Below are 24,735 nucleotides of genomic sequence, written 5' to 3'. Positions count from 1 at the left end.
ATTTGATTTGATATAATAATACATGTATTATGGAATAAATTCTAAAGTACAAATTAATATTAATTCACAATCAACATAAAATATCATAATCTATTTAATCTTGCAGCCCACTATGTAAAAGTACTAATGAATTGTCTTAAATTGAACATTGACTTTTTTAAAATATTAATTGTTGATTTTTCTTAGTAGGTTCCAAAATTCTCTGGTTGAATTGTTGTAATGTTGACATATATATGACATATACATTATTGGCATATGTTACATATATTTCTCCATTTTTCACTCGGTGTTTAGTAATATATTTTTCATAATATATTAACAGATTATAGTGTACGAGTTCAGTATTTCTATTAAGAAATTCATTAACTCGAAATGATACTTATCATAGTATATAAACTTGAAGTTGTTATAGAAATTCATAAAAATCAAATCTTGACTTCATCTTTATGCGTAAGGTTATTATACTTTATTTTTAAAGCTCATATCCAAGATAATAATTAAAAACAAAAAGTTTTTATTTATTCTATCACAACCTTTAACGATCCGTTTTTTTTTCCTGAATTTGTACCAAAATGTTTACACACCACAAATAAATTTGAAGTCTTAAAGAAGAAAAACAAAGAAGTATAATGAAAGTGATATTTTCCTTTCCCCATTAGACAACACAAGTGAAAATTAAAGTTCCCATTTTAAGAAGGCAACAATGAAAAAGAGAGAAGCTAAAACAAAATACCTTTGTTAGAATTTTCCATAGTGGTCCTAGGCATTAAAAAATGAATGGTTGAATATGGACATTATTTTTTTTAATTAGATGAGTGTCGAAAAATATTATCAAGTTTGGTCCAATCATAATAAAGAGTCGTTAAAAGAATCACGAGTCTATTATAATGTTTGAATCGTGACCAATTAGAGTTTCATCATTTGTGTTAGTAAGCCAAATTAGGTTATCACAAACATTTCGTTTCTACGTATCAGTAAAAAATATCATAAGTCTCTAAACTGATTTTTTTATTTCAATGTGAACCACACAAAAAGACTCTTAGAAACATATATTGGGGTTTTCCAATTTCAACTTTATATCTTATTTCTCTATCAATAACTAAGGTACAATTTTTTATCTTATTTCTTTATCAAGTCTAAAAGAAAAAGTTTTTTTTTTTTTTTTAAAAAAAAAAGTAACAATCAACAAGTCGAATATTCTAAGTTAATCTTGTGAAGCAACCTCTATTGATTCCTTATTTCTTCAAAACTTTATGTTGTCAATAAAGGGTAAAGTGTGGGTATTAATGTATAATTTAATCGTGGACCGATTCAGCACGATATATATCGAATCAAGATTTTAATAATGCGGCACGACTCGATCAAACTTCTCAATTATATGGCTAAGTGTCGAATGTGATCCCATAATGATGCGTAGCCATGACGCCAACTCGTTTTTTATGGTTTCCTTCTTCGTTTAATTTCGATTTAATTCTAAATAACTTGAAATTCACTTAATCATCAAAATACTCCAATATAATCACATCATCACTAAATTGTCTTTCAAACTGAAAAAATAGTAAGCATAAATATGACATTACCAATTTAAAATTTGGGAAAATACCCAAGTACCCCTCAACCTATGCCCGAAATCCCAGAGACACACTTATACTATACTAAGGTCCTATTACCCCCCTGAACTTATTTTATATGTAATTTTCTACCCCTTTTTAGCCTACGTGGCACTAGTTCGAAAAAAAAGTCAACCATCGTTGGGCCCACAAGATAGTGCCACGTAAGCTAAAAAGGGGTAAAAAATTATTAATAAATAAGTTCAGGGGGTAATAGGACCTTAGTATAGTATAAGTGTGTCTCTGAGATTTCGGGCATAGGTTGAGGGGTACTTGGGCATTATCCCTTAAAATTTCAATCGATACTTAAATAACGATGAAAGTAAATTAAAAAGAAGTATGGTTAAAATTGGCTAAAAAAAAGATAATAGAATATCATGATATTCTATGATACACTTAGGAATGATTTGCTTGAATGGCCAATTCAACTATACACTTACATTTAAATAAATATAAAATGTTTAAGTGATATAATGCATTTTTGATAATGATATTTTCTATACCTTATTAGTGTTTTTTAAAAAATTATTATTTTCTTTATCGTAAAGGACACGTGTCGAAGTATAACAAGCAATAAACCTTTTTTTTAAGTAAATTCCCAAATCAATTTCTTTATTTTTTGAAATTCTTTTACATTAGTAGAAACTTATTACTAGACTATAAAAAGAAGTTGAAACTTATAATATTAGTATGAATTCAACAGGGTTTAGTATTTTTATTTTACACCCTCTGTTTTATTTTAAAATCTATTTAACATATATTAATTTAAACTTTAATATTTTTTTTAAAAAAATTATTCATAAATTTTAAATTTTTGATCCGTCTCTGACTCTAAGTTCTTGATAATTCCAAAAAGTCTACGACGGAATATTAGTTACTCCAATTCTAAACCCTAACGATGATATATAAACACCATTATGGACGTTGGAAGACACATCCTAAGCTTTTGGAAGAGAACTAGGGTTAGGGCTAATTCTTTATATAAACTAGAGGAATATTTAAGTTGTGGAGAAAGATGTCGAAGTTTATTCACTTCGTACAAACTTTTGATAATCAGTAATACAAATCGTAATTACTACAGATTTGACGTGAGCCAAAGGCATGCAACATCAGTCAAGGCCTACACGCATCAGCCTTGGTGTGTGCTCATCTGCTTAGCGATATCAGTCGTAGTCTGCGCGCATCAGTCAGGCGACATCGGTCATGACCTGATCAGCTGACATCGATCGTGGCATGCATGGATCGGCCAGGCGACATCGGCCAACAGCAGGCAATATCTGTCAAGGCCTACACGCATCAGCCGTGGCAATTTCGTTAAAAAAATTATTTTTATAAGTCTCTTAAAATAATATTTACAATTATTTTCAAAATTCAAGTACTTTATTTAAAAGTTTGGTATGACCAAAAATTGTAATCACTATAATAAAAATATTTTTTTTAACTATATAAACGTGTTGTTTTTAATTAAAAAGCTACTCTCAATATCTACCTCTTCTTCATGGTGTAGTCATCTTTTATCTTATACACACTTGTCATACGTAGATTAATACACAGTATATGTATACACTTTTTTTAAATGAATTCATTATACTTTTTAGCACTTTATGCTACGTCAAAAATAAGCTTTAGCGGTATTAATTATTAATTGTCATTAAATATATACTTTTAGCGGCAACTAATATTCTTTGTATATGTCCTTAGAGACTTTAGCGACATTGAATCTAATGACACTTAATTAATGTTGGTAAAGACTTTAACACTCTTTATTTATGTGTCTATTTATTGCCGCTAAAAGTTATTTTTATTGTAGTGCTAATTAGAGGTCTCATATTTTAATCTTTAGAGTTTTAAAATCTCTGATATAAAATAACTTATATGACATAAATTTAAATTAATCAGAACGATAAGAGTTTGCTTGTTTTTATTATATTTGTGTTTTAATTTTAAAAGAAAATTATTTTTTAAAAAAGAAAAAAAAATTAAATTTTGCAAATTGAAGATATTTCCTTCGTATAATAACATAATAGTATTCATTAGTCACTAAAAGTTTGTTTAGCCGTCCGCAAGGATAAATCTAAGGCATGGAGTGTGAATTTTTGGAAACTTTGATTTTTCGTAGATTTTATATTTATATTATAAAATCTATTAATAGTTAAAATCCAATAACAAAGTAATCTCTTGATCCAACGAAGAAATGAGATTTGCTGTATAAACTTGATTACACTCCTTAATGAGGGTTCGACTCCTCTTGAATACTTATAAAGTTATAATAAACTTCAAATCATGATTCTGTCTGTTCGTAGTTTTATATTATTCTAATATAAATTCTATCATATTTATAAGTCAATTGACAAAATCATATTAAAACCCATACATCTTTTAGAACACTTCTTTTTGTGATGGATCTAATAAATCATCATTCAATATTTGTTTTATTAACTTATGTATAACGCTTCACTATTTTATTATCATATTTATAGGTCAATTGACTAAATAATATTAAAAGTCGTACCTCTTTCAAAATACTTCTTTTTATCATCTAATAAATCATCGTTCAATATCTGTTAGCAGAATTCAAAGACGTTTAAGTCCAGTTATAACTTTTATTTAACGCGCTTCGTTATTTCGATCCCAACCTAACATTGTTGGTAAGTGAAAGAAGCCAAATTAGTGGCGGCCTTAATTTGTACTACTAGTTTTTTTTTTTTATAGTGGAATTTGTTAGGATTGCCACTTCCATAGTCATCAATTAATCCTCTTTCAATTATTACAAAAAAAAAATGTAGATAAAATTTAAAGCATGGGATATATAGAGTAGTGATGATGCCATTATTAATTAGTGTGCTTCACTTGTTTGATAATGAGAAGACAATGCCCCATTCACTATATCAAATCATGATCCTCACAAAGAGTAGGTCCATATATTAATAGTCAAATAAACACAAAATTATATTAATAGAAAAAAGAAAAGGGCTAAAAGAATGCCCTCAACTATAGGAAATAGAATAAATTAAACATTAAGTTCTCTATAATATTCATACTTATTACTACATGTGTTATTAATTTAATTAATTTATGTCTGCTGTCTGCATCGGAGTTTAATTAGTTCAGATTATTATTACATGGGGCTCATTTGGAAGAAACACTTTTTATCAATGATTTTTTTATATTCAGAACTCGAAACAGCCGCATCGATGACACTAATATTGTTACTTGCTACGTACTTTGCAAGATGATTTGTTATACCATTTACTTGTATGAGCATATGATTCAATGGAGGTTGACTCATTTATGCATTTGTTTCAATTGTTAAAGGGGATAAACTTAAGTTGTAGGGTCATTTTAGTGTTTAAATAAATTGATTATATCCTAATAATATTCAATTTCCCATGTGATCACTTATGTTCCTCCAATGTATTATCAATCATACTTTTTGGTTATTTATGAGATGGGTAAGTAAAGATTTAATTTGGCCACTTGGTATTTGGAACTTTAAGAAAAAAGAATTTGAGTATTAAACATATCACGTTTACGCAGAATTTAAGGAAAAAACAATCATACTTTAAGGTTGTGTGGTAAACAAATATATGATATCCTTCTCAAATTTCGCTATAATATATTAAAATTTATGTACATTCTACTGTCTCATATCTTATTTACGAGATCTTTCTAATTATATTCATCAATCTTAGCATGAAGTTCATATTCTGAATCGTCTCGAACTTTTTTTCATTATTTTAGATGTAATTTCACAAGTAAGAGTCGTTTGAAACATGTGATAAAAGGATAGTAATCTCGAAATATAATTTGAGATTAACTTTGCATATCCATGTTTGGTTTGGTTTGAGTTAGTAGTTGATCATTTTATCTCACCATTTATACTATAGTGGTGAAATTACTATCTCATACAAAACGTCTAACCTTAGATAAAACACTAGCTGATTTCTTCCCATTTATTCTAATATTAATGTTCAGAATTACCCGGTACATGTTGCTGGCGGGAAATGACATGTATCCGTGAAATTAGTCAAAGTGCATGCAACCTGGTGTCAAATATGCTTATCCCATCCCACGTACCAAACAAGTGCTTTTAGTGTTTGATAATCATCGATAATAAAGTGTATGTAGATGTTACAATTGTTTCCGATAGATCCTCCGCTCAAAGAAAAAGCGAAGGGGCAAATTGGGTAATGCACTTAAGAAAAGGGTAGAGAGGAGGAATAAGATACCTGATAGCAATGTGAGTGGATGTGGAAATAAGCTTGGTTTTGTCAACAATGCAATTTGTAGAAGCACGTGACCATAAAAAAAAAATCAAGAATCCTTTAATAAAATAGTTGAAGAGGCGGCAGATGATCTCGTTATATGACTCGAACAATCTCAAGATATCAAAGCACGAGTCATTCCGGTTCTTGTTTAGTCACTGTAGTATATTGTCCATACTTCAGATGTCCAGTTCTGAGCGTGTGATACTAGTTGTCTTAATGGATATTTTTCCATATTTGCATACTACAACATTGGGTCCTACACCACCCACCCCCACCTCCAAGTGTGTGGGGTGTAGTGTTGGAGGTTTACTACAAAAAGGCCACTATCCAATAACATCAATATATACACAAACAAAGCAACTACTCAACACACATATTAGATAAATGGAGATTGAGAATTTGGAGAAGGAAATGAAGCAATCAAAGTTCAAGAAAATTTGTGTGTTTTGTGGGAGTAGTCCTGGCAAGAAGAGTAGCTATAAAGAGGCTGCAGTTGAGCTTGGAGAAGAACTTGTGAGTAAAAATTATATGATTTTGTTTCCAATAATTATAACTAGGAGAACTTAGGACATATCATGTTTCTTTGTATTTGTCAAAGTTTTGATAGATAGAGTTACGTTGTACCCTGTGAAATTATGTGTAGATTGTATGAACTCTTCACTTTCGATATTGTATTCACGTTGAATTCTCTAAAAATATACTATCTTTGAAGAATTCAACACGCATCTATTGATATTTTTGAAGAATCTGAACATAATAATAATAATAATAAAAAAAGAGTGTTTTGAGTCTTGATTCATCCTATCACATGAACAAATTGATTCGAACACTGTGATTATTAAAAATAGTTAAGTTATTTGAGTATTGGTTCACTCTTTTATAAATTTATGTGTCAAGGCTCTATACTTTGAAAGAACATTCTTGAAACTTTTCTAATTGATATTTTATAACAAATGTGTCATTTAAGTTGTTTTTCAAACATTAAGGGTCAATTTTATAATATTTTTTTCACCCTAGCCCCACCCCACCCCTAGTTTCTTGATTAAGTTTCTAAAGAACTATGATTGTCCACTATTTGTTTAAGTTTATGGAATAGCATAAACAACTTATTTATCTTTACGAGGTAGGATAAAAATCGATAGATTATATTGAATATATTATTATTATATCATCGTCTACTTCAGTTTTATGACATTATTATTCTTGATTGTATACAAGGTATCAAGAAATATAGACTTAGTTTATGGAGGAGGAAGTATTGGCTTGATGGGATTGGTTTCTCAAGCAGTCTACAGTGGGGGTCGACATGTCCTTGGGTGAGTTTCTACGTCTACGTTATCAGATCACTTACAAGATTCATAACGTATAGTAATATTTTATAAAAATTCGAATTTGTAGTATAAAAATAAGATAAATTATTTGCTACAACAAATTTGTTATGATCACACACTGATTTAAATTTTATCATGTTGTTGTATTTCAGAGTCATTCCAAGGACACTCATGCCTAGAGAGGTATGCTTTTTTTCTTCTTGCATTTGTGTCGTTCGAATTCTTTAAAATATTGTTGCATTCGCGTGAAATTCTCAAAAATATACTTTCTTCGTGTCAATTATTTGTCTGTTTTAAGAAGAATGCCTCTTACTCTTTAGTTTTAACTTTCCACGTAGCAAATCTGAAATCACAAGACTAAAATACATTTATTACATTCTACATATCTTTTTAGTTTAAGATTACAAGATTCAAAAGTTTGTTTTTTTCTCTTAAACTTTATGTTAAGACAGCTAGACAAACTAATTAAAACGAAAGGAGTATTATTTTTGAAAGATCCAATCTGTATGTATTTGACGATATTTTTGAAGATTCCGAACAACGTACGTTAGTGGAAAGGAAGGAGAAACATAAGATATTTAGCATTCATCTTCTTTTTTTTTTTTTGGTTCTTATTCTTTGTTGATCTTGTGGTAGTCTATTAGTGGAATTTCAACCTCATCTTTATTATCTTGGGACATGGTTCTTGCACTTGTCTGTATGGGACATACCCTAAAGTGAAAAAACAGAATTTTTGTTAGTATTTAGTTTGGTTATTTGTGTTTAAATTTGCTTTCTATCTTTTCTTCTTTAAAATCCATCCTTTTCCTTGTCCCCTTCTTTTTCCTTTCTCCTGGTCCCCTTTATGGTAAGTAGATGGGTCCTCATTGCTACTTTAGACATCAAAAAAGAAAAGAAAATCTTGGAGCAATCGTAACGTTGTTACGTCTGGTCTATAGGGTATAGGTTCGAGTTGTGAGGTAGGTTTGTCTATATCACACCTTATTAGGTGTGTCACTTCTATTGATCCTTTGTGAATGCGAGATATTTTGTGCACTAGACTGTCTTTACTGTGTTCTTATATAGGTCACATGTTCGAATAGTGTGCTTAGCCAGTGATGTCTGCATTATGATAGACTGTCTAACAATGTCCTTTTGAGTGCACGTCTTTTCTGAAACCCTACGTGAACACGAAATACTGGTACTTAAAAGCATTTTTGTTCTCCTTTCCTTTGTCATGTACTTCCCATTCATATTCTTCCAATTTAGTACTATTCTTGTCATATATATACAATTTCCTATAAGCACCTAAGGATCCAATAAGTAAAGTTGAGAATTATTAGGTGATTGTTTTCATATTGTTCAAGTTTTAGTGGACAAAACTATCAGTATCTGTTGTTAGTGGAAGGTAACAGATATCTCATGAAATTAGTCGATATGCACTCAAGTTAGCTCAAATGCAGTACAACATATCTAGTGTAATCCCACAAATGGGGTCTGAAAATAGCATGATATACAGTTATGGTATGACTATACCTTTTTTTTTTAGCGTGAACTAACAGATATCCCGTAGAATTAGTTGTGATATGCTTGATTAGGTGATTAGACACCACAATTATACAAAAAGACCCTCACCAATCCTTTTGGATTGACTTGGTATGTGGTGTGTCTATTTGCAGATAACTGGTGAAACAGTGGGAGAGGTTAAAGCAGTTGCAGATATGCACCAGAGGAAAGCAGAGATGGCCAAACATTCTGATGCTTTTATAGCTTTACCTGGTTTGTTTTCATTATCCTTTTCCAAGATTCTTGCCCCATTTCTCACCACATTGTTTTTTTACGGACCCCACTTGTCAGATTACACTGAATATGTTGTTGTTGTAGTTGTTATGCTCTAATACTAGAGTTTTACTAATTGGTTAGGGGGCATAGTCGCATCGTCTCACGTTCATTCAAGTTCGGTATACAAGTACTTATCCTAATGTAAACATTTGTGGTTGGTTCCACACGCTCGAACATGTAATCTATTAGTTAGGTAGAGTTAACTTTACCATTGCTCCAAGACTCCCGATTTGGTTTATGAATTTTATATTCATGAACACACAAGTTGAACCAAAAGTACTAGTGGGAATTTCACTTTGAAGTATACTATCAACTAAATGTTGTTAATTTCCAAGGACTAACTTATGGTAAAATAGGTTAACAAAATACCTATTTGTTACGCAAACTGTTAGATTAGATGATCACACAATTGAACGTATGATAATGTTTATAGGTGGATATGGAACTCTAGAAGAACTTCTTGAAGTTATAGCGTGGTCTCAACTCGGAATTCATGACAAACCGGTAGGGCTATTGAACGTTGATGGTTACTATAATTCCCTTTTAGCATTCATTGACAAAGCAGTAGAGGAAGGCTTCATCTGTCCTAACGCGCGTCAAATCTTTGTATCTGCCCCTACAGCCAACGAACTCATGAATAAACTCGAGGTAAACTAGCTTATAAGCACTTTTTTAACGTATCTATATGTTTTTTTTAAGTGGTTATCAACACATTTTCACCCAACATACTCGTTACTCTGTATCAGTTTAAAAGCTTTTATCCAAACACGTAACTCAAACGAGCTCGTATTTTATTTTGTAGGAGTACTCTCCAAGCCAAGAAAATGTTGCTTCAAAACTAAATTGGGAAAAAGAGGAGCTAGAAGAGTATATCCCTACACCAAATGGAAGATACCATCAAGCTAGTTTAACTAACTATAATCCTCCAACATAAAATTTGAAGAAAAGGTTAAATTTTTTAGGGGAGAAATTAAAATTAGCAGTTTATAATATATAAGTATAATTTAGACTGCAGAAAACAAGTGCTCAAACAATATTATTTCTCATGTTTGAGGATTTTTCAGTTGACATTGTATCATGGAATAGGGATAGTGTCAATTCTCTTTTATTTATTTATATATATATGCAAATTGTGTTAGTACTTCTACATTTCTCTTATTTGTCGATGAATTCAATAGTTTTGACTCAAATTTTGTGTTTCTATTTTAAATCGGTATAAGTATTTATCAAGTACCTACAAAAAAATTGCATTTTCCTGAATTCAGAACTCATAAATTTAAAACCACTGCTATATACCGATAAAACTCACAAAAATCATGTAGACGAATAACGAATAACTCAAGGGACAAGATATCCTAACAAACACTTTTTTATAAGATATCCTAACAAATTTCGTTTGATTTATCAAAATCTTTGCTTCAAAAAATGCTTTCGAGACGAATAGTATACTATAAATAAAACAAAAGAGCAAAAATATACGAGATTAGTGACTAGTGACTAGAAAGGCAAGCACTCATGTTTCAAATTGGCAAGACAAGAAAATAAAGGAAACGGAGATTATTGTTCGTGCTATAAATTTGATTGAATTTTAATATTTTCGATACATAACATAAATAAATAATGCAAAGGCATTTAATTTCATTAAAGATTAAAATTACAAATTCAAAATTTTGAAAACCTCTTTGAGTGAGTTATATAAGACTCAAGCTTTCTTTTCTTTCTTTTTTTTCTGTTAATAATTAAAATTAATTGTCATAATTTGCATCTATTTATATTAATTTATAGTGAGATAAAGTAAATATTTATATGATATAATAATATTGAAATCATGATAGATTTGCACAAACCTCAAAAATAATGGAAAACAAAGGCTCCCTTTTTTTTTTTTTTTTTTTTTTGGTCCTTATGGAACTCTGACTCAAACCAATAATACCACTTGTATTAATCTTGATCCATTTGTTTGTATACCATATAGTCCACTATTCCCTTTTTTTATTTTTTATTGGTTATATGGTCTGAGATTTTGTACGTGTGTTAGGATTCAATTAAATTTGAAGTCGCACATTATAAGATTTATTTATAAAATGAGGGATATTTGTATATTCTTTCAATTTTTTTTAAAATTTGATAGAAAATTTGGACACAAAAACTTTAATTATTTCAAAATAAAATCTACATTTTTGAAAAACCCCAAAAAATTATTTATTTAGCTCTCGAAATTCGAAAATTATTACATAAATTAAAATGGACGAAAAACTATATGCATTGTTTGTTCATGTGGTGTGGGGGGGGGGGGAGCCGGGGGGGTGGAATTAATCAAAAAGATATTAGCTATTATGCAGTAATTAAATTTAACTCATGAAAATATAACTCGATCAAATATATATATAGTATTGTAATGATAATTTGACTAAATTGGTCATGGGGTACTCAAATATATACTTGAAAATTCTGCATTAAGTTTTGGTATGCAAAAGAGTTAAAATGAACAATAATAATTGGACACTAGGCATGATTTATAATGATTGAACTTAGCAAAACTTTTAAAATTTTATTTATGAAAAAAAATAATGGGGTGGGAGGGGGGGGGGGGGGGTTTGTAAAAAGTGAAGAATATTCAACTAAAAACAAATATGATCAAGTACAACATTTTCAATCAAAAGTATTTATCTTAATGATGATGAGTGTGTTAATTAATTACAATTATCATTTGGCATGTTAGTCAAAGGATTATGAATTATGATTACCTAATCCTAAACTTTATGATAAGTTAAAAGCCACAAACATCATAAGGTGAAAAAAAAAAGTAAAATAAATATTGTGTTTAGTGACATGTGTGCAAATGTGTGCAAATGATGTGGCAATATTTAATCTAAACAAAAATCAATTAAAAGTTGTCGAGTGTATAAATGATATGACTTAACTAATCGCAACCAACCTAATTATCATATAATATTAGTGATAGGTTTGATGACTCAGAAGTACTAATTAATCAGAATAAAGCAAGAGAAATCATTTACACTTGAACGATAGAGTTTCTACGACTATAAACAGAGAGGCTAAGTAACTTTTTTTGAACATTTAAAGCATTATTCGAGAAAGAATATTAAAGTCACTGATGACATATCCACATGCAGAAAGATTCAATATCAACTATATAGTTTTTTCAACGAAGTGATCAATGCTCAATTCTTAGAAACATCAGAAGGAGTTCCATATCATCTTAAATTCAAGAAACATTGTTTAAGCTCTCAAATCACGAAGAATTTATAAGAAAAAGATGAAATAAGATAACAACAGAATTAATTACATGAACATTATATTTTAACTATTTTATATTAACTTGAGACACCAAATAGAAACTTCAATCAGTATGTAACATTTAGACACCAAATATAAGTTATTTTGAAATAGGTAGATGTGCAAACATTTTTAAAAACTAAATACATAATAAATAGTGTGTCCAAATAGGACACTCCATGATTTTTTTAACATTTAACATGTAAAAAATGAAAATAAATTATTATTTTTAACAGTGTAAGGGTCATAAGGCCCAATGGCCATTACAGAAAAACAAGCCCATACTGGGGCTACACCCAAAAATAAGCCCATATATATATATATATATATATCTTCATTTTTCAAAATTAATGTTTGATCATAAAAATTTTGAAATTTAATTTGGAGTTGGACTGGATACGAAATTTATTTTTCTATCTCCATCTTCATAATTTCCAAATAATGTATTCTCTTCTTTCTTTTGCAAAAAGTATAATTAAACATACTCTATCTTCAACTCACTCCAATTTCATAAATTTAAAATAACGTTGTAAAAAATTAGAATTACGTGCAAATATCTACTTAATTTTTCTATCCCCCCTACTCTAAACCTAATTGTCATTCTTAGAGCCGTCAATATGGGCTAGGCCTGCTGGGTCGGCCTAGCCTAACCCGGGATTTAATAGGATTTGGCTAAGATTTTTGGAGCTCATTTAAGAAAAGAACTTTTAAGTCCGACCTGAATAAGCCAGATGATTTGAGGGGCTTGAGAAATATCGGCAAGGCCGGCCCGTGAGCCACTAAAATTTAATTAAAAAATATAATATAATATTAAAATTTAAAAGTAAAGAGAGTCAAAACTCAAAAATGTTAGGTTAATATTTCTATTTAAATATTTATACTTTTACTTTAAAAAAACTTAATAATTTTTTTTTTTTTTTGAAAATGGTAACTTAACTTAATAAATATTTTATAAAGACAATTTTATTTGTGAATCTGATTATGAGTAGTAACATTAACATCATGTAATATTGTTTTGTCTATATTTATGATAATATTTTTAAATTATAATTTATAATTTAAATTAATAATTATATAAAAAATATAATTTTTAAAAAAGTGGGCTGGCACGGCAAGCCTGTAGCCCACTTATTTGTGGGCTAGGCCGACCATTTTTTGGCCCACACAAAAAAAGGGTTAGCACGACCTGACCCGTAAAATGTCAAAGTCTATATGAGTTAACTCGAATGGGATGAGCTAACCTATATTGACAACTCTAATCATACTTAAAGGTAGTGCGTGGAATTTAAATTACAATAACAATAAGATACGTTTATTTCACAAGTAGGATCTAAGAAATGTGGTATATATATATACGTATAACCTTGTTCCTACTTTGTAAAATATAAAAAAATATTTTTAATAGAGCCAATAAGTTTATTATTATTATTATCAACATACAAATAACTAAGAAGTATTTGAAGTGTACGAAATATATTTGAAAAAAATAATCAAAGATTTATTATTATATTATAGTTAATTCACCTACCTACCGCACTACTGATGAGACAGTGGTATTTTGAGTCACTTTTGTGTGTTAAATAGAAAAGTCAATAATTTCAATTCCCATTTATACAAAATTAAAAAAAAATACAAAGTTTCTTAATAATTATAAATAAAAATAATAAGACAATTATCAAATCTTCAACTTGATTTAATTATTTTAACATATAGATAGCGTGATAATGCAATGTCCTAGTCCAATTAATACCCAAACTTTATTTAATATATATAATTTCTTTTTTATATAATAGTATTAATATTAATCTTCTTATTATTTCAAAATAATAACTATTTTCCCCAAGTCCCAATGTAATTCATATAGTACCATGACTAAGTGCCCCTAGCTATCAATAATTGGAGTACAATACAATTTTGTTGTTTACTGTAATAAATACGGTTCAGTTTCAAATAAGATGAAATCGATTATGATATTTTTCATTATTTATATTGTTTTATTTAAACACGTTTCACTTAAAAAGGGACTCTTCGACCAAGAAAATATTTTGATAAAAAGGTTAATAAATATAGTCCTCCTCCGTTCAAGAAAAAGGCAAATAAGTATCTTTCTTCGATCCCTCTTGTTGATAGAGAAAAGAATGAAAATAGACCGTAGATATAAAGTATTAAGTATTTGTTATACGAAAAATGAACTCTTCTATCACATCCTATTTTATCTAATACCTCCTATTAATTCATCGTACTGGAGTAATTCGAGGAGAAAGTTAGCTCAATATTATAATAGTAAACTCAAATCTAATTATATGTCTCTATTTTCCCATCTCCTTTCTTCAATATGGATCTATTATTATTGAAAATATTCTTTTAAAAAAAGTATAAAGACAAATTAGAAAGAAGCAAAGTCCACATTATATGATTTTTACACTAATTTATATACCAATAAAGACAAGTGTTTTTGACCTTAATATAGGGAACATTAGGCTCAAATCACCCTATACATATATTTACTATATTATTTAGGACTTATAATATATAGTATTAAATTATTTCCTTTGAAAATTAGAAGGACATAGAAGTTTCCTTATAGCATGTGAAATGCCTCGAGATAATACATTTAAATTAGGAATAACTCCACTTATATATATCATCAAAAGAATCTATATCTAACATCCACTTGAGGACCAAGTTCTTCATATTGACCAATAGGTTTATGTCTATCTCAAATTGAAAAAAGTGAAAATATTCGAGACACACTTATGCTATATTAAGGTCATGTTATCCTTCTGAACTTATTATATAAGTAATTTTTTATTTCGTTTCGATCGACGTAGCACTAGCTTGAAAAAAAAGTCAATCAGCGTTAGACACACAAGATAGTGCCACATGGCCGAAAAGGAATAGAAAATTATTAATAAAATCTGTTCAGGTTAGTAATAGGACCTTAGTATAGTATAAGTGTGTCTCTGAAATTTTGGACATAGGATAAAAAAAAAAAAGACGAAGTTTAGACTTTGATTTCAAACACATTATTAATTGGTGTGTATATATATATTGTTAGGCCATATGCATTATGCAACTAGACAAACCCTAACATAAATTTGATTTTTGTGTAGTTATCCATAAATTTTTTCAAACTTTAAATCTTTTCAAACATCGAAAATAATCTCTTTCACTTTTCATGAAAATGTAGGTAAAATTTGTATATATTATATGTTATAGATATATATTTAGATTTTCAGAGAAGAAGAGTTTGATCGTCATTAAAAGCCTTCTGAAAAACCAATGAAATATCCAATCCAATTTCAATATAAATTCATGTTAAATCTTCTTCTCTTTTTATTTTCACAGTGTTTATAAAATCTAATAACTAAAGTTTATTAAATATTCGATAAATACTAACAATACTTGTATTTTATTAGTATAATATTTAACGGAACACTTTGAATAAAGATGATATATTTGTTATTTTCTCATATAACTATTAGATTATTTATAAGATAATTTCTTATTAATCCAATAATAAACAAAATTTCATATTATAACATGTTAATTAGTAATTTTTTTTTACACTATTAATCTATCAAGTATATAAGTCAAATCCATTTGATAATAATTAGAGTTTCACATATATATATTGATCATGAAATTATACGTAGAGAATGGATCTCTTCACATGTACCTACCGCCCACTTAATTTATGATTAGAGAATTATGACATCCTTTTTTAAATAAAACTAAATCTCTACACTAAAAAATAAATAATATTTTTATTTCTTTTTTTCTATATTTTATGTAGGGTCAAAACCCTAAAAAAAATTCTCAAGAGTCAATCATGTACTTCTATACTATACAAACAAAAAATACCAAATAAAGCACTATAGTAGATCATGAACACCAAATAAAATATTTTTGAAAGTCAATAATAACTTTTTTGAAGAAATGATTCAAATATAAAGAGTTCGTTTGAATTAGCAGATTAAATTAAAAATGACTAATAATATGTTTGAAAATCAATTTTAAAGTTCATCCAGTTGTCATGTTGCGCTTATCGAAAGTCAATTTGATTAATTTTTAAATTACATTAATTCGATATTTTAAACAAAAAAAATTAGATATTCTAAAACTATATAAAAAAATACGATAAATTATATTTTTTAAAATATTAATATGATGAAAAAGTACGTCTTAAAATGTTAGTCAATGTTTTTATAATTTGACTCTAAAAATAGAAACCATGACAAATAATAGAGAATATTTAACTTTAAAAAATGTGTATATAGATCTAATTTACGTTGACTTGTATATAGGCATTAATTAATAATTTCACAAACAATTTTCACTGTTTTATTCCTTTTGTTTATTATTGCAATTAAATTAAAAGTTCATTTTTTTTGCTTTAGTATATGCTAATAATTTCGAGAGAAAAAAAGAGACATAAACCTTATTTTCATGTAAATGTTCACCTAAACTTTTAAAATGAATTAACGACAAAAACAAATCCTTGATTAAAGTTTCACTTAATATGCGTTTGTCTTTTTGTCATGCAACGTTTTATACGTAAAATTATCGTCACGTATAAGTTATTAATTAATTAATTAATTAAACCAATCACTACTAAGAAAATCCTAATTTACTAACGTTAGAATTTAACTAGGTGAGGTTAGCGCAATGTGATGCAGTCAAATCCCACTTAACACATAAACATACGAACAAACCCAACCTTTATATTAACAATCTGAAACTAATACAAAGGACTCACTCGTTAAAACAACAATTCTTTCCAAATTCGGCTTCGACTTCAACTTAAAGCACAACTACAAATCGACTGCTGATCGTGACTTAGATAGACAAGCAAAGGCTCTATATTTTAGGCATCACGTACACCATCACTCTGTCATCTTCAAATATGTTTCGTTGAACTTTAGAAGTTAATTTTCATTTTTAATAATTTTAAACACTCGAAAAAATTGATATCCAAAGCTTAGAAATCGATTTTTCTAGATTACAAATTTTTAGAACCATTATATTGGCTGCATACATACAATTTCCTCGAAGATGAACTTTATAGAAATATGTCACAAATGTAAGCAAATCAATCTAGTATTCAACTTGTTCCAAAAGTTTGGCAAAAAAGCAATAACATGAAGTATTGTTGCAATTTTCATCCACTCAAAAATTAAAATGTACTACTATATATTATATACATATAATATGTTTGTTCATACTAATTCTTAAAAAAGTCAACTTAGGCCAACTTTTTTATATTTCACTATAAATTCTTCATACTCAAACTATTTTTATCCAATCACAATTTTTCTTTGATATTTTTTGGTTTAAGCTTAAATTGCTCAAGAAGAAAAGGCTCTCAAATATTGTGTTCTTAATTATTTCATTTTTCTTCATTCCCAAGGTAATATACACGTATCTTAGTATTTATTACTATTTTTTAATGTTTTTTACTATTTTCTTCGTCTCATTTTAAGTTTTTAGTAAATCGATTGATTAAAAAAAATGCTTCAGAATTAAAATGATAAAAATATTATAATATCGAAATAAAATAAAATGACATGCATGCTTATATTTAACATTACAAATTTCCAATGTGTTTCTTTTTTTTTAAAAAAAAAAGACAACTTGCATAGTCAAATAGGTTAACATGTTGGTGAATAATTAATATCTAACATGATTCTTTGATAACTCATTGTCAAAAAAGGATTAGCATCAATTTTTTTATTAAAATCTATAATACATCACTTTATATTTTTTCTTTTATTTATATAGTGATTTTTGAGTTAAAGGACTTTTAGAATAACAGTAAAGTTATCTTTCTTGTAAAGAATTTTTAGAATAACAGTAAAATTATTTTCTTGTGATATATATAAGGCATGATGAGTTCGGGCTATGGAAGAAGTTACTGATATTTGTATTAGAGTATTTTACTTATCTACATTACACTATATTACAACTTTTTTTCAACCTTACATGAATAATATAATATAAAAATGTTCTATACATCAAATTGTCACGTTTTTATCCTCTTCTTTTTTTTTTTATTGAATTCTTGGAAGTTGGGTTTGACAATTTGAGAGTTTTAACATTTTGAAAATTGTATGATTCTTTGAGTTATTTGCAAGTGAAAATATATTATGTATGTACCTGATAATGATATACTATAATTTACTCTTTAAAAGATTCATGGGATCAATAACTTTGAGTAATATCCTAATTTCAACGTTTTTTTCCGTTCTAATTAAATTTTTATAAAATTTAAATATTTTTCCTTCCTAAAGGAATCCGTTTAAGATTGTAATAATAAGTAATTGATAAATAAAAATAGATTACTACAAGTACTATAGTACTTAAAATATTGATAAAAAACATTAACTTTTACTTTTTCGCGAGTTTATTCACATTTTAATTATCAATTTTTTTTTCTATCTAAATTATCACCATCTATGTATTAAATTTATGTATTAAATTAAACAGATCTAGTTGAATAGATAATCACACAACAAATAGTTGGACTAATAAGTTTTGAGGTGTGTTTTAGTTATTTTATTACTAATACTTAGATGGTGACAAACTAGGTAGGAAAAGTATACAACAGATAGTTAGACTAATGAACTTCGTATTATGTTCAAATACATAAATGGTGATAGTTTAGATAGAAAAACTAGGAAAATAACTAATAGTTCGACTAATCACCCTTGAGGTGTATTTTAATACATAATTGATGACAATTTAGGTAGAAAATTAGAAAATAGTTGATCGATCATAGGACTAATCAGCCTTGAGGTGTATTTTAATACATAAATGATGACAATTCAGATAGAAAAATTAGAAAATAGTTGATCGATCACAGGACTAATCAGCCTTGAGGTGTATTTTGATACATAAATGATGACAATTCAGGTAGAAGAATTAGAAAATAGTTGATCGATCATAGGGCTAATCAGCCTTGAGGTGTATTTTGATACATAAAATGGTGACAATTCAGGTAGAAAAATTAGAAAATAGTTGATCGATCACAGTACTAATCGGCTTCGAAGTATGTTTTAATAATACATAAATGGTGAGAATTCAGTTAGAAAAATATAACCATCGATCAATAGTTAACCTAATCAATATTTGAGATATATACTTTAACAATGATGATATATAGTTAAAATATAAAACTCACGAGAAAACTGATATTATAAGACTCGAAAGATTTAGATTTGGAGTGTTGAAAAGGCAGTAGGAGGCCATTTTATAAGGCTAAAAAACCGGACTTTTTAATTAATGAAATGAAATGAATTAAGTGATTGTATGTGTAAGAAAAGCATATAGTATAATTATATATTAACTTTAAACCGTTAACCCCATGTGATCTTGCCTCATTTCTCATGGCTTCCTTCAATTCCAACTTTATTAATTACTTTTCACACATACTTTTAAATTAAAATGTCCTATATATATATTTTGCACAAGATCCATTGTTCTACAAATTCCAATACACAAAAAAAAAAAGAAAAAAAAAGTCATAACACTTTTTATTAGTTGTTTTGGACAAGTTCATTTTCAACCTTGTTTGATCAACTATTGACATATATTGTGAGGTAAGTTTGTAATTTTGGTCTAAATATCGATCGAGACAGTTTCAGAATTTTAACTGAGTTCTTTGAAAATATTGATGTAGAACTAATTGTTTTCAGAGTTTTTCACGTATAGTCTATATTGAAAATAATGTATTTTTTTTTTTCAATCATAGAACTTTTGTTTGAGCTATTGATATATTGTGTGTTAAGTTTTGGTTAAGTATTAATAGAGGAGTTCTAGAATTTTAATATAACGAGTTCGAGATTTTGTTTTTTTTCTTTTACGAAAATATTGGTGTAGAACTTATATTAATACTATTTTTCAAAGTTTTTCACGTAAATATTTATAGTTTATGTTGAAAAATAATGTGTTCTTAGAATCATAGATTGAAATTTGTATAGTTTTTGGTTAAGTATCAACAAAGACAGTTTCAGAATTTTAATTTTAACGAGTTTCAAGATTTTGAGTCAGTCAAAAATATTGGTGTAGAGCTTATATGTATAGTACTTTTTACAGTACATATGCTGAAAATAATGTGTTCTTTCAAGATTTGATCTTTACTTGATTGTTATACGTATCCCTTAGACAGAAAATTATACTGATATAAGTTAAAGTTATCTTTTATGTATGTATATATATAGCAGACGTTGAACCCCTTTAGTGAAAATTCTGGTTTTGTCGTTGTATTTATAGTTTTTTTTAAACATTTTTGTAGGTGGATTTGGGTCCATATATGAGATGGGGTTAGCTAGAAATGGTAATATAAGAAGTGGTGATTCTTTAGAGGGTATGTTGAGTGATTATATGGGAGGAAAAGCAGCAAAAATGAGATCACAAAAAGGTTCTTCAACTAAAGTTGTGACAATATTAACTTGTTTACAGTTTTCTTTTGCTGTTTATGCAACATTTCTTCTGTATTACATGAGTCCATCAATAGATTTAAGTTCTAAACCAGATTTTACTTGGGCTACGCGAATAGCTCGGTCGTGGAAACACTTCATTATACCTCCACATGTTGTTAGTCATGTTGTGCAGCAAAAGTCAGTTGTTAGTCCTTCTGATGTTTGTGAACATGAGAAGATTGATTTTGAACAAAAGAAGTCTAATGATGCACTTATGATCAAGTTGAAGACAGAGTTGTATCAAGAATTGAGGGACTTTCAGAACAAGAATCTTGGTGGTACTGAGACACTTTCTGAGTTGATGTTGATGAAGTCGAAATGGGATTTACGAGGTCCAAACAAGCCGAAAATCACTGTGATCTTGAATCATTTCAAGAGGAAAACTTTGTGTGCTCAGATTGATTCTTTACTTGGACAAACACTTCAGTTTCATCATGTTTGGGTTGTCGCGTTTGGAAGTCCTAATGAGGAATCACTCAAGAGGATCGTAGATAGTTACAATGACTCGCGTATAAGTTTTATCAGTTCGTCTTATGATTTCAAGTACTATGGAAGGTTTCAAATGGCTTTGCAAACAGAAGCTGATCTTGTGTATATCGTAGACGATGACATGATCCCAGGGAAGAAAATGTTGCAGATTTTAGCACATGTTGCAGGGACAGAAAAGTATATGAATTCTGTTTTGGGAAGTATTGGTAGGATTTTGCCTTTTAGACAGAAAGATTTCATTTTTCCGAGCTATAGGAAGTTTCGATCCAAGGAGGCAGGGCTTTATTTGCCTGATCCTGCTTATAATATCACTGTGGATAGAATTGTTCAAGCGGATTTCCTATCGAGTTCTTGGTTTCTTTCTGCTGAACTTGTCAAGACACTCTTCATCGAGACGCCCTTCACTTTCATGACAGGAGAAGACTTACACTTAAGGTAATGCTTTCTACTTCAGTTATAATATAATTTGCTTATAGATAGATATAGTATGATCAGAGTGATATAATCTATAACACTCCAACTCGTCCTCATTTTGACGTGACACATACAGTGAAGACGAGTTAGAGGCGTATAGATGTACATACTCAAAGTTGGGAGTGTTTACTTGTCGACTGTTTGTTTGTGTATTATGACTTATAAATAAGCAGTTACGCATTTTAAGTTTCTAACAATTTTACTTTCGTGGGGAAAAAAATGCAGCTATCAGCTTCAGAAGTATAGAAATGCTGGTTCATTTGTGCTACCAGTTGATTCAAATGACAAAGAAACATGGGGTGACAGTGAGCACAGACTTGCTTATGTATCCGAAACCACTGTTATATTCAAGGACACGGTTCAAGTCCGAGATGATCAGTGGTGGAAAGCACTCTCCACTGGTTACATAACGCAATGGGCAGCGATGAATCCTCAGAAGATTGATGTACTTTTCTATGCCCATTCTGTCGATGAAGTTAAAGCTCTCGCACCTCTTCTTGAAAAGTTCAGATCAACAGTTGGAAAAAAGGCCTACATTGTTGTCTCAGGAGGCAGTTTCTGCCCTTGTGAAGATGCTGCTGCAGCTTTGAAATGGCCTAAAATAGTATGCACAGAAAGGAGGTTCAAGATTATGGATTTAGGCGTTGGTGCTGTATCCGGGATATCAAATTCAGAAGTCCCCGTCGTTCAAGCAGTCTATGCCAGCATGAAAGGACTAATCAAGATTCATAACCCGAGCCTCGTGATCACAGTAGCTGATGCAGATTCTAATGTGATGAAAGCACTCAAGATGGCTACCGAAGCTAACACAAACAGTTCAAAATTGGTTCTTCTACCTAGATCATCGGTCACTAAGGTTCTTTGGATGGCTGATCTTCGTTCCACAGCTTTGCCAAGTAAGATATCGATGAACCTTACATTATCTGTTAGTAACTGCTGTTTTTTTGTTATTATCTGTTGTTTCTAGTACTTCCGTTACCTCTGAGGTAGGAGTAAGGTCAGCGTACATTCTATCCTCTCCAAACTTCACGTTCCGGGACTAGACTAGGTATGTTGCTGTTGTTATATTTGATCTATAGTCTGAACAATGCAATTTGTACTTGCAGATTGGAACCGTATGACGCTTTCTATAAACATCATCACACAGAACAGAGCTAATTCACTAGCAAGGCTTCTCAAGGCGCTGAGTGACGCGTACTATATAGGTGATGAAGTTCCTATAACTTTCAACATGGATAGTAAGGTAGATGAGGCAACTATAAAGCTTGTTAACTCATTCAATTGGCCTCACGGAACCAAAACTCTTCGAAGAAGGATCATTCAAGGAGGCCTAATTCGCGCTGTTAGTGAGAGTTGGTACCCCTCATCGGATGATGATTTTGGTCTCTTACTCGAAGATGACATCGAAGTCTCCCCTTACTATTACCTATGGATCAAATATGCTCTCTTAGCCTACCACTATGACCCTCTAATATCACTCCCCGAGCTCTCCTCCATCTCTCTTTACACGCCACGTTTGGTGGAAGTTGTTAAAGAAAGGCCTAAATGGAATGCAACTGACTTCTTCAAACACATACATCCAAACACACCATATCTCCATCAGTTGCCTTGCAGTTGGGGCGCGGTGTTTTTCCCTAAGCAATGGAAGGAATTCTACGTCTACATGAACATGAGATTCACGGAAGATCCAAAGCAAAATCCAGTACAGATACCAAAATCAAGAACTAATGGATGGCAAGCTTCTTGGAAGAAGTTCTTGATAGACATGATGTACTTAAGAGGTTACGTTAGCCTTTATCCGAACTTCCCAAATCAAATGAGCTTTTCAACAAACCATATGGAACCAGGAGCTCACATTGCAGCTAAGAACAATGTAGTTAAACATAACAAAGCGGATTTTGAGGTACCACTACTAAAAGAAGACTTCAAGAACCTATTGCCTTATGGGAAAATGCCTCAAGCTTCGAAGCTACCTTCGTTAAACCTCTTCAATCAACCTGTTTCATTGAAAGGCTTGAAGACAGCAGGAGCCAAACTAGGTACAGACGTACTTCAATGCAGTCCAACGGAGATAGTCTCCGTTCACCACGATACAGGTTTACCATCACATTGTGCAAGATTCTGATTACAAATTACAATTTTTTTGTTTGTGTTTATGTTACATTATTATGTGTTAAGAGAAAAAAATGAGGCTTTAATGTTGCAGCCAAAAGTGGCTAATCTGTATTCTCTTTGTTATGCCTAAATCTTGTTATCAATCAAAGAAATGAAACAAAAAATTCACTCAAAAGCACTCCACACGAGTATCGATTAACCTGCTTTACTCTGATACCAATTGCTATATAAAATAAACATGCTTGACCGTCCAAAACCAAAACGACTAGTCTATTAGGTGGAAGAGCTCACTCATCAATGTTGCGAACCAAGCTGAATCCGTAGGGGCCTATGGCCTTAATACGGTGAATGAGACTGATTACGTTATAATTATTTTGGGCGGAGCAAAATATTAGAAAGTATTATTTCGAATCCAGACTCAAGTACCATTTTTTGAACTGGGAGTTAGAAATATCAAAGTTTTGGCGTGTGATTGTTTTGTTGTGCGTATTCTACATTGTAACTCGTATTCGGTGATTATTTTATTTTATTTTTGGTACATACACTCTTTGTTTTTTTTTTCTTTTCAATGAACGAAGGACTATTGAAATACAACATATACTGTCAATACATAAAAGTTAAATTAATACGCGGGGATCTAGTGAGTGAAAGAGTCCTACCAACTAACACCAACATGGAAACTGGGTGGTTTAAGTCTCAACATCTCATGAAAAGTAGAATGTTAAGGACAAAATTTTATTTTATTATTCAAAAGATAATTCAGAAAAAAACTTAGCTTTTGCTTTCAAAAAATTTTTTTAGATGGTTTACCTAACCTAAGTTAATTAAATGCATTATTTGTTATGGA

General features: G+C 29.8%; 2 protein-coding genes across 3 annotated transcripts; both read left to right on the top strand.

Annotated features, from left to right (window-relative positions):
* The first annotated feature begins 5,880 nt into the window (after positions 1–5,880).
* On the top strand, positions 5,881–10,177 carry LOC101262778 (cytokinin riboside 5'-monophosphate phosphoribohydrolase LOG3). The gene is made up of 6 exons (XM_004251100.5): positions 5,881–6,391; positions 7,097–7,194; positions 7,362–7,392; positions 8,868–8,967; positions 9,464–9,678; positions 9,833–10,177. The coding sequence occupies exons 1-6, from the start codon at positions 6,263–6,265 to the stop codon at positions 9,962–9,964; spliced, it is 705 nt and encodes a 234-aa protein (XP_004251148.1). The 5' UTR covers positions 5,881–6,262; the 3' UTR covers positions 9,965–10,177.
* Positions 10,178–17,633: 7,456 nt separating this feature from the next.
* On the top strand, positions 17,634–24,063 carry LOC101262484 (uncharacterized). 2 transcript variants are annotated; one of them, XM_026028335.2, is made up of 4 exons: positions 17,634–17,740; positions 20,624–21,734; positions 21,999–22,669; positions 22,880–24,063. In XM_026028335.2, exons 2-4 carry the CDS (start codon positions 20,647–20,649, stop codon positions 23,896–23,898), a joined length of 2,778 nt encoding a protein of 925 aa, XP_025884120.1. In that variant the 5' UTR covers positions 17,634–17,740; positions 20,624–20,646; the 3' UTR covers positions 23,899–24,063. The 2 variants fall into 2 exon arrangements, with proteins under 2 accessions (XP_025884120.1, XP_004251147.1); XM_004251099.4 differs by lacking the exon at positions 17,634–17,740 and adding an exon at positions 19,696–19,928.
* Positions 24,064–24,735: the final 672 nt, after the last annotated feature.

This window comes from Solanum lycopersicum, chromosome 11, assembly GCF_036512215.1.
Source record: "Solanum lycopersicum chromosome 11, SLM_r2.1".
NCBI classification, from domain to species: domain Eukaryota; kingdom Viridiplantae; phylum Streptophyta; class Magnoliopsida; order Solanales; family Solanaceae; genus Solanum; species Solanum lycopersicum.
This window is presented reverse-complemented; position numbering and strand designations above follow the sequence as displayed.